The 11393-nt window shown below is 43.4% G+C and overlaps 1 protein-coding gene across 1 annotated transcript; it reads right to left on the reverse strand.

Annotated features, from left to right (window-relative positions):
• Positions 1 to 7: 7 nt before the first annotated feature.
• LOC109510423 (solute carrier family 22 member 6) lies at positions 8 to 10625 on the reverse strand. Its single transcript, XM_019860733.1, is given in 11 exon segments — positions 8 to 301; positions 1922 to 2158; positions 2244 to 2352; positions 3283 to 3494; positions 3877 to 4004; positions 4075 to 4110; positions 4112 to 4178; positions 4295 to 4463; positions 5437 to 5591; positions 7542 to 7639; positions 10262 to 10625. Coding segments are annotated over 11 exon segments (1491 nt in total). The 5' UTR covers positions 10499 to 10625; the 3' UTR covers positions 8 to 258.
• Between the last annotated feature and the right edge of the window lie 768 nt (positions 10626 to 11393).

Raw genomic sequence — 11393 nt, forward strand, 5'->3', positions numbered from 1 at the left:
CGCTTGCACGAGCACACTTTGTTGATATTGTACAGTATTGAGCAACTTTATTACACGTTACTGTTCCACTTGCAACGAATGAAGCGTTGAATCCCTTGAATTCAGTACCCAAACTCACCATTCATGCATGCTAGCTTATAATAAAAAAAACAGTGTTTTAAGACTTAAATCAGACAAAGAACAAAAATAAAAGTGGAGTCATTAAAATGAAATGTGGCTGTTTCCACGCTGCCCGGGAGCTGTTGTGCGTTTGCGCCTTCACTCTGATGCGCCAACGACAGCCATCTGGCTTTGCAGCTTCCTGGAAAGACAGGAGATAGGCAAACTTGATATTTCACAACTTTTTTTGGGAGCAGAGAACCTAAGTGGAAAATGTTTTTTCTCAACTGCAAAATATTTCAGACTTCAACGCGGTTGCAAATTGTGTGTAATTTGACAACGGCAAGAGCCAGCTGCTCTGACAACTGCACTTGGCTTAGCCGAAGACTGAGAAATCAAGTCACACAACCGGTGCGTTTCATTATGATGTGAGTATTTGTATTAAAGTGGTTGAAATGAGTGTAGAATGATTTTGAAAAGTAATCTTAATTGGGACCACCCCCTCCCCCAAATATGATTGTGATTTAATGTGCGATTTTTTTTTTCAAGGTCACGGTCGCAGATATTTTTTGAACAAATCAAACTAACTATCACAATAAACATAAGATGTATTATACATGAATGATTCGGTCTTTTAGTTTAGTATTATGCTAAAATGAAGACAAATGAACCATGAATTAATATTAATTAACTCAATCAACAGAAACCCCCTAAATCAGGGGTCCCCAACCTTTTTTGCCCCACGGACCGGTTTATGTCAGACAATATTTTCAGGGACCGGCATTTAAGGTGTGGCGGAAATAATACAACAAAATAATATGGTATGAGCTGCATGAAAACTGTGGTGTTTTCGAAATATAATAATAAACACAAGGAGCGTCTAATCTGGCACGCAACACTCCAATCGCTATGGCAATGTTTAATGCCTTCAAAATACGATACAACGCAAATTCAAAGTGCATGAAAATGACGACTCACCACAGCACCGAGCTTGATTTTCGGCAACCAGACGGTCCCATCTCGGGGTAATAGGAGAGACAATGACACCGCAAGTGTGTGGTTTATGTCCAGTCTACTTAGTAATTTTGTTTTCGTCGCCGTTGCTGCATAATCCCCCCCGCCTCACACAGGTAGGATGTCGGAAATAGCAAAAGTGCTATTGTGGCGATCTCAGAGTATTCAGACATAACTTTAATCCAGTTGTCTCGAACGTACTTTTAAGGCCGCCGTCATTTGCGATCTCCAGCAGTTTTTTTACTCATTTTGCGAGCTCCGGTGTTTGTTTTTAGCCTAATTGGTCGCGTTACGGAGAAACGTGGCTTGACGTGTGTCAAGCTGGACACAGACTGATGTAACGGAGAATCCGGTAAGTTTTCAAAATAAAACATCTTTCGTATTCCGAAATAAATAAAACGGAATTAAGGCAAGTTCTTTCTGCGCGGCCCGGTACCAAATGCCCGGCTGACCGGTACGGGTCCGCGGACCGGCGGTTGGGGACCGCTGCCCTAAATGTAAAAGAACTACTTTAATCCAACGAGTTAGCGTTTTTTCTGTAACTGTTCTTCCTCAGTGGGACTGTTAAGTGCTCTTGGGTGTCCCCTAGTGGTCGTGTGGTCCTAGGCAAGTGCTTCGTTGTGTTGTGCCTCGGGCAGGCTTTTTTTTTTTTAATAGAATCTTTATTCGAACAAGTCATAATACAATTCTCAATAAACAGAAAACAAAATGAACATTTTATTAATACATACATCGGGCGGGCTTTCTGGCAGCTGCGCAGACGAGCTTGCGCTCATCACAGCTCCAATTGGGACACTCGTGTCCTCACCTCGTCCTTTTGACGGGGTCTTGCGTTGTTGCCCTGAGACAGTCGTCCACAGAGTCAGGAAGCGGGATGCCGATGGTCTCCGGAAGGAGTAGACACAATCCGCAGCCAATGATCGGCCCGCCGCCGTAGATGAGCATGGCGGCCAGTGAGAGGGCTCCCTCAGGGTTGGGCGGGAACAGAGTGCTCACCAGACAACCGAGCCGGAACCACAAGTTGACCATCGACATGCAACGCTGCCTGCAGGTGGAATACACAACACATTCAAATGAGTAAATCCGCTTCGTGACCTGGCGAATTTACCACCCGTCGTTTAACGTGTTACCTGACCACTGTGGGAAACAGCTCAATGCTGTACAGACTCAAGATGAAGATTGTGGCTATGATGCAGAATTTGCCCAGCAGTGCCAAGCTCATCACGAGCATTGCATCACCTGCCGAATAGACTTGTGATCAGCATCGCATCACTACCCTGTAAAAGGATGCATGTGAAACAGGTCCAAAATTTACAATAAATTAGAGCAAGATTATTTCAGTATTCAGGTTTTTCAGAGATGGTACAAGACAATGATGGCAAAGCGAAGCAAAGCACTCTCTTACCCGAAACTCCTCACCTCACTACAGTGGCCGCAACTTGGCAGCAAGTTGCCACGAGCTGATGCCAAAGCGATAAAAGTAGTCGGTGGGACCTTGGGAGGAGTTTAATGCATTCCCTGACCACACTCGAAGCTTTTCACTTTCATTGAAATTTCATTCAGTTCAGTTTGTTACCAGCCTATCCCAAAATCAAAACTGAGAGAGAAAAATAGTACTCCATATTGTATTTTGTCAGAACATACATTGTCTACAAATACAATGTAAAGAATAACTTTTTTTTTCTTCAAGTCAACGGACATTGTGCTGCTCCTTTGGGTGCGTGCACTTTGGCCACCTGGCGGCAGTACAGTGCATGATTTATTTGTACTCGAGCCTACATGGACTGTCTCAGCTCCTCAGTGAATCGCAGTAATCTTAGTTGCTCTTCGCGGAGGATAAAGAATGTCTCCGTATTGTTAATATTGTCTGTGTTGCTACAGCGTTTGTGTTCAAGTATCTGGTATAACACTGACGCTTTTCGTTAACCTGTCTTCAGCGTTTTGCATTGTTTGTTCGCGTGAAGCGGAACAGACCGTATGTAAGTCAAGCAAAGCAAAGTGGATGTTTTAAATCCACATGTAATTAATTCTCTTTATGTTAAGTTTGACTGTAAGCTTAAACTGGTGCTGGCAATTAAGTTTGAAAACATTTCATGACTGGAGGACAAGTTGTCTGTCCAGAAACGACTGGCGCACCACTGAGCAAACATATATTTGTGGGAGCCTCACATTGGTGTCTGGAGAGCAGCAAAGACAGAAAGCAGGCGGCGCCGCTCAGGAACAGAGTCAGCATGCTGAAGGGACGCCGATCCAGGCGGACCAGCGGGATGAGCAGGCAGGGAGTCTCGGAAAGGCCGGAGAAGAACTGGGCCGAGTAGACGTTCACGCCGAAGGAGCCGATGTTCATACAGATGCCGTAGTATGTCAACGCCGTCGCAGCACTGACCAATCACAGCACACATCACAATTTCAGCACGTTTCTATTTCACCTAAACAAGGGAAAAAAAATGTTGGAATTGTTGTGATATTTCATATTTAAAGGATAGTCAGCCCCCGCTATCCGAGCCCTGCCTTGAATAGTGAAAAAGCTTGAGTAGGTGACAACCTCCCAAAATGTTAAGAACTGCCTGGAGTATGTTTATCAATCAATAAATTAATCATTAACTGTAGTCCTCAAACACTTTAAAATTCTTTCTTTTTTTTCCCCCCTCTCTTTTTGGCGATAAGACACTTCAAAATAAATTTGACATCTTAACAGTGTTACAGAAAGCGCAGAGAAACTGACAAAGTGGGGGTTCACTGTCTTAAAAAACAATGCGTTACCCCAGATAGCTCATGACGGACAGCCGCAGCAGGACAGTCGGATGTTTGAAGGGGAGGAGGCCACTTGTTGTTTGATCTTTCTGAGCCTCGGCGGCTTTCTGCTTCTCCGCCACATTTGATCCCAGGAGCTACGGATGCACGGACGAGCAGATGATTCAGATAGCAGGATGTCGTGTCTGAGTCTGCGTCTCCGTGTACCATGTCCACACACTGTTTGTCGGCCGCGTTTCCCTTCGCGGTAGCGGAACAGGACATCGGTCCTCCCCATTAACGCCAACCAGCTGGGAGACTCTGGAAGTGAACTGTGCGGACAAACAGAAATTCGCCTGAGAAGGACAAATGATCAAACGGTTGGACAGAAAGACACTGCGGGTGGAGACGCAGCGTCGTGACACGCGACGGGCGAAGGAGGACAGACCGGTAGAGTGGCAGGCAGATGAACTGGGGCAGAGCGAGAGACAGGTGAAGCTGTGTCCAAGTGGGACTAAGCCAGGCCAGCAGAGCTCCGGCCATTGTCCCGAGACTGAAGCAGAAGCCCAAAAAGGCGGGCGGCCAGAGGCGGGCGGAGGGGGCGGTCCACTCCACAGCTGCAACGCCCAAGCAAAAGATTTGGTGGTCGTCAAAAGCCGGGAGCGGTGATTCTCAGCACAAGGGAGCCTTTGTTGTCATGCCGTCTTTGACTACTTTCACAATATCGCAGTGCCGCAATATCAGGGGACTTTGCTGTCAACATGCAATATTTCCCCACTAAAATTCATTAACCCCCCCCCCCCCAAAAAAAAACAAAACGTCTAAATAGTTTTCAAAAGATGTGGGTAACCAATATTTTAAGGTAGGTGTGTCAAACTCATTTTTGTCATGGGCCACGTTTTAGTTACTGTTTTCCTTGGAGGGTCGTTATGAAACTGAAACTGAAACCATATCAAGAAGTCAAGATTAACGGTTTATTCATCTATTGTTTAAATTAGTGTCATGAGAGGTTGGGTAACAAGAAAATGCTTCCAGTGTCCCTCTTATTTTTTACAAAGGAGAATTTGAAATTTTGGTCGAGATTTTCGCAAGCATCGTGAAATTTGCCATCTTTGATTTGCTTTCGCGGGCCACATAAAATGATGTGGCGGGCCAGATCCGGCCCCCAGGCCTTGCGTTTGACACCAGTGTTTTAAGGCTTGTTAATTTCAAAGGGAAGGCCACCGGTCCAGGGGTTAGCGCGTCAACCTCACAGTGCAGAGGTTGTCGGTTTGATCCCGGCTCCGGCCTTCCTGTGTGGAGTTTGTGGGTTTTCTCCGGGTACTCTGGTTTTCTCCCACATTCCAAAAACATGCACGGCAGGCTGATTGAACACTCTAAATTTTCCCTAGGAGTGATTGTGAGCTCGAATCGTTGTTTGTGTATGTGTGCCCTGCGATTGGCTGCCAACTGGTTCAGGGTGTCCCCCCGCCTACTGCCCAAAGACAGCTGGGACGGGCTCCGAGGCAACCTGTTCGATCCTGCCGGTGTGCTTGTCTCAAAAATTAAAGCCATGCGATTCGATTTCTTTCTTTCTTTTTTTTTTTTTACCCAGACTGAAGGAGCAGTTGTTGATGCAGCAGCAGCAAACGCCCGCCAGGCAACGAACGGCGAGGAAGAGAAACGGTTGGGGGAGAACGGCGGGCAACAGGCCGCACACAGCCTGCACGTACACGCTGAACAGCAGCACCGGACGCTTCCCGTACCTGCACGCGCAAAGGTAAAAAGTGCGGGCGCAGGTTGCGACACAAAAACACTCACGTGTACAAGCGTGTGCATGTGTGTGTGTGTGTGTGTGTGTGTGTGTGTGTGTGGTGCCGTGACACACAAGTACAGTATGTGCCTTGACTTAGAAGCACGAGGAAGAACAGCAAACTAGCTACAGTCGTGCTGTGCACTTGCATCTTCCGTGTTTGTTGGTCTACGTGCAAAGAAAAAAATGAATATGTGCTTTTATATGCCACAATACTGTTGTAGCGCTGCAACAAATTATTTTCAGAGTCGATTAATCGGTTGATTATTTTGGTGATTATCAATGGATCGGATTCAAAATCACGTTTCATTTTCCACCTCATGATTCAGAAACAAGACATTTAAAAGTGCAGAAAAGTACTTTGCGTGCAAGTGTGGTCCGTCAAATGTCATAAAATGTCACCATTTTGATCACTCTTTCCAGCCAATGTTGGTTAATGTTTTATTTTGATTCAGCGCAAACATAATTGGTCTGCTTTCATGGAGGGCTGCTCGGAATCTGAAAGTATTTACTGCGGAGAGGCTGAGACTCCGAGGATTTTGACATTTTTATCTGAAACAAGTTCTCTCCACGATGAATCGATGACCAAAATAATTATTGAATGAGTTGAATTGATTTGTTGTCGATTAATTAATTGATCGTTGCAGCTCCACACTGTTAAGTGCAATTTTTGTTGTCAAAAAGAAACTGGAGAAAAAAGTTGGTGTTTTTTTTTTTTTGTTTTGTTTTTGTGGGAAGGCTAAAACGGATGAATTGCATTTCCATTCATTTCGATGGGGAATGCTGATTTGAGGTACGGGCTTGGTTATTGAATAAATTAAATTCTTCTCTCCACACCAATGTACTTGGTTACCGTACTTAAGTAGATTCATTTGGAATCTGTATTTCAGTATTTATTTTTCTGACAACTTTTTAGGTTTACTCCCCACATTTGAAAAGAGATATCTGTGTCATGGTGCCTTTTTTCTTTCCAAACATTCATTCATTCATTCATTCATTTTCCGAACCGCTTGATCCTCACTAGGGTCGCGGGGGGAGCTGGAGCCTATCCCAGCCGTCTCCGGGCAGTCGGTTTTTCAAGCATCTTTTTTGGGTTTCTGAGGTTTATTGGATGTAGGAAAGAGAGATCGCAACAGCTCTGAGCGGTCACAACTTCCGGTGATGCAAGTCATGCGCCACCGTAGATTTTGTTCATAAACCTTGTTGGTGCAAACATCTTATCCTTGTCTATGCTTCTTCGAGCCACCCCCTATCCAGACAATTCAGGAGCGTTACAACTTCCTGACGTTTTTTTTTTTCATCATTGGAAATCATTTGGCAACCATTTGGCTTCTCTACTTAGAAAAAAGTTTTTTTTTTTTTTTTTTGTGGGGAGGCTAAAACGGATGAATTGTATTTCCATTCATTTCGATGGGGAATGCTGATTTGAGGTACGGGCTTGGTTATTGAATAAATTAAATTCTTCTCTCCACACCAATGTACTTGGTTACCGTACTTAAGTAGATTCATTTGGAATCTGTATTTAAGTATTTATTTTTCTGACAACTTTTTAGGTTTACTCCCCACATTTGAAAAGAGATATCTGTGTCATGGTGCCTTTTTTTCTTTCCAAACACTCGTACCGCAAATCAACTTTCCCTCTTTGAAATGCATGGCAATGAAATTCATCAGTTCCAGCCAACACAAAACTCAAAATTTCAATTTTTAAATGTTTTTTTTTTTTTTTTCATGAGAAAAAATTAAGAACAGTACGGTACTTTTGTTTGTTGACAAAGCTTTTGTGTTTTTGGTTATTATTGGATTTTTTTGGGGGGATTTTTTTGTCCAAGTACAGTACCTTTACTTCGTCTTCTACGTAGGTATAGTGTGCAAGTACTTTTGCCAATTCTGGTAAGAATTGTACCTGTCAGACAGAGCTCCGCCCACCAGCGATCCAAGCAGTAGACCCACCATGTAGACCGTTTGGCCGTAGGTCAACCATGAAGTCCAGCCACACACTGACTGATGCACACAAGAAACAAACGGCGAACTTTTTTTTTTTTTGCAACAGTGGATTATACTGATGAATTAGTGTGCGGATCTTTAAATGTGGCGCATGCAGCAGACACACAGAAACACAAATACCCCCTCATCCTTTGACATGATTGAACTAATTCAGCTCAAGTGTTCTGGACCAGATAGATTTGATTTTGCCCTGACTTTTGTTTTATAAATTCAGTCTCTCTCTCTCTCTCTCTCTCTCTCTCTATATAAGTATTTGTCAGGTGCAAGGTAAAGAAGGTCACTAAGGTTTGTGGTATAAAACAAAGTCCAATTCCCAAACGACTGTTCAACCTTCCTTCTTCTACACGGCAATAGCGCCGAGTAATCCTGAGAAAAAGGCAACAACAAAAAGCACATGAAGGAAATGAAGTGGCAAAGATGACAATGAAGGAAATTTTTGCTGTCATTTTAGTTTCGTAAACATAAAATTTACGGTAGTGACAGTTCTCTTTTTTTACGCACTCTTGTTTTTATTTAATTACTGATTTTTTTCTTTCCACTTTTAGTATTAGTTTTTTCATTACTTTTCATGAACTACAAGAACCCCATTCTGGACTCGACTGATCCCACTTTTCAAGCTCAGAGGGATTCGACTCAGAACTCAGGTGTCGAGTAGACTCAAGCGCGTATACCCCCTGGTACACGCCACCGAGGTTGGGAATCATCGCTCTAAAATATGAAATGCGACAGTTCATTTGATGTACTTTGACTTTTGTTTTATAAATTCAGTCTCTCTGTCTCTCTCTCTCTCTCTCTCTCTCTCTCTCTCTCTCTCTCTCTCTCTCTCTCTCTCTATATATATAAGTATTTGTCAGGTGCAAGGTAAAGAAGGTCACTAAGGTTTGTGGTATAAAACAAAGTCCAATTCCCAAACGACTGTTCAACCTTCCTTCTTCTACACGGCAATAGCGCCGAGTAATCCTAGAAAAACAACAACAACAAAAAGCACATGAAGGAAATGAAGTGGCAAAGATGACAATGAAGGAAATTTTTGCTGTCATTTTAGTTTCGTAAACATAAAATTTACGGTAGTGACAGTTCTCTTTTTTTACGCACTCTTGTTTTTATTTAATTACTGATTTTTTTCTTTCCACTTTTAGTATTAGTTTTTTTCATTACGTACTTTTCATGAACTAGAAGAACCCCGTTCTGGATCCGACTGATCCCACTTTTCAAGCTCGGAGGGATTCGACTCAGAACTCAGGTTTCGAGTCGACTCAAGCGCGTATACCCCCTGGTACACGCCACCGAGGTTGGGAATCATCGCTCTAAAATATGAAATGCGACAGTTCATTTGATGTACTTTCCCCTAACCATCGTTGTTACTTGTTCCTTCACAATCCAATCCAAAGAAATCAATGCCTGAACATGTGGAGCACAAAGCACAACAATTGTGTTGTTCTGCCTTATCGAGTGTTCAAAGGAGGGGGTGGGGGGACTGAATGTATATGAGTGTGGCCTGGGTTATTTGTTAACTCCAAATGGGTTTTATTGCTGATGGGCCATCGGGTCCTTTGCTGTACTGTATCTGCAGTGAGAGGCAGTGAATTGAGAGCAAGCAGTTAGTCGTATTCTCAACGACCATGCGCTTAAACACTTAAAGTCAGTACTTTGTTGTCTTATCTGATTGCACCTATTAGCACTCGACTCTTCTATCCATCCTGTGTGTTCTTTTCTAATGTCACGTGACCAGTTTGCGTGGAACTGTTGCTGTTGTTCGACGCACCACGGCTGCTCGTGTTGTGCAATGTCGTGAGCTAAAGTACAGTATTCGACATAAGACAAAGCTTCACACTGAGAGTTGCCACCTTTCAGATGTGGAGCATAGCGACACTCCTGACGTCGCCACGTCAGAACCACACGGGCGAAAGAAAATTGAGGATTTGGCTCCCCCAAACCCCGAACAAAGCCTGTCTGGGGACATTTTTGCTATAATAAAAGTAAATATCATAAAATAAACACTTGTGTGAACCCAAATGAAAAGATGAAAAAATGGGGGAGGGGCACAAAACAAGTCTCTTCCTCAACCCCTTCATGTGCTCTTTGGTGCCAGATCAGCGCTAAACAGTCAACAGCTTTCCCTCTCTTCCTCGCCATGCTACTTTTTCCAAGAGTACTTCTTGTTACTCTTGTTATCTGTTGTAGTCGACATTTTGAAAACCCGCAGGGCGGTCTGGTGTTTCGTGTCCAGCGAGCGCGTAACTAAGCAACGATCATGACCGGCAGAAGCGGCGCAAAGCGGGACGGGCGGAAACCTTGTTCACACCCGGTACCCACCAGAGAAATGTAGCCAGCTAAGCTACAATAAATAATATACACTTAATTGACATCTGAGAGTGCACTGGGGTGTAACATTTTATAACCGCTGTCCGAGAGGATTAAGTGACTCTCTTTAACCAACATACTGATCTTTACACCACTACGGACGGAACTTATAATGCAAACAAATAAAATAAAATACGTCAAAACATAATCAAAACTTTCACTGGTTTGTTTTAAATACTTAAAGTACATCTAGTGTGAGAAACTTTAAGATTTGTACTCCAATTATTGTTATTATGAATCTTATTATTCACTCACGTCTCGGTCGTCGCTTTTAGTCACCCAATCAGATTCCTCTCCAAAAAGATCCTCGACCTCTGATTGGTTTCGCGGGAGCGTACTTCCGCGTTTGCTTCCCGATTCGCTGGTAGCGTTACCGGCGTGACACTTAGCATCCACCACCACGGCCAAGAAAATGTCGAGGAAGAAGAGGAACGAGTTGAAAAAGAAGGCGAGCGACAAACGCCAGAAAACGGACAGCTGAAGCGGAGACATTTTGCTCTTCGCCTCTGGAACTATTTTTTATTCCGGCGGTGTGGACTTAAATAGCCCGGCGCCATGTTGACAGCCCGAGCCAAAGGTCCGTTATATGGACTTTGGACTCTTGTGACCTGCAAAATGTTTTTTTAATTCAACTTGAGCTCGTCTTGACACTCCCCTCCTTCGCCTTATTCAGACAGCGTGAAGGAGGGTCAGGAAAGGTGTAACCATGCAAGGGGCTAAAACAAAAAGGTATGACAAAGTCTGCCAGGAAAGAAAATCTGATAAGTATCAACGAGTTCTTCCAAATGTTTCAGAAAGCAGACTTTTCACTGCATGTAAATGTAGTCAGTGTGGTGACTGGTTAGATTCTTCACACGTGTGAGAGACGAAGCAAGTGGCTCCTCAGGCTATTGAATCATGCTGCGCTGTGTTAAATTGATAGCTATATGTTTTTCACACCCAGGGCGTGTATTTTCTCTGATCATTTTCTTAAATATTTTCTCTTCATCATCTGTTAAATAAATTATGACTTCATAATTTGTTCTCATGAGAGCCAATTTTTTTTAAAGAACTACACAACTGAATGGTTTTGAGATATACATTCACTGTATTTTGGGATTGTTTTGGATTCTTTTTTCAGTGAATGGCAATATTGCAGAAAATGTGAATTATGAGCATAATGACTATTTCTAACTTCATCAATTGTGTAGAGGTGCAACAGCATACTTTGCCATACATGCTAACTCAGGCCCAAATATGCCATAAGTGCCCTTTTAGCGATGCTCGAGGAGGGGAACAAGATAATGAAAAACAGTTTCACATTGTACCTCCAGGAATGCGCAACATTGTTTTTTTTTTTTTTTTTTTTGGGGGGGGGGGGTAAAAATATGATTCAGGTCCCCGGGGA

Source organism: Hippocampus comes, unplaced genomic scaffold (genome assembly GCF_001891065.2).
Source record: "Hippocampus comes isolate QL1 unplaced genomic scaffold, H_comes_QL1_v1.1 scaffold56, whole genome shotgun sequence".
NCBI lineage: Eukaryota > Metazoa > Chordata > Actinopteri > Syngnathiformes > Syngnathidae > Hippocampus > Hippocampus comes.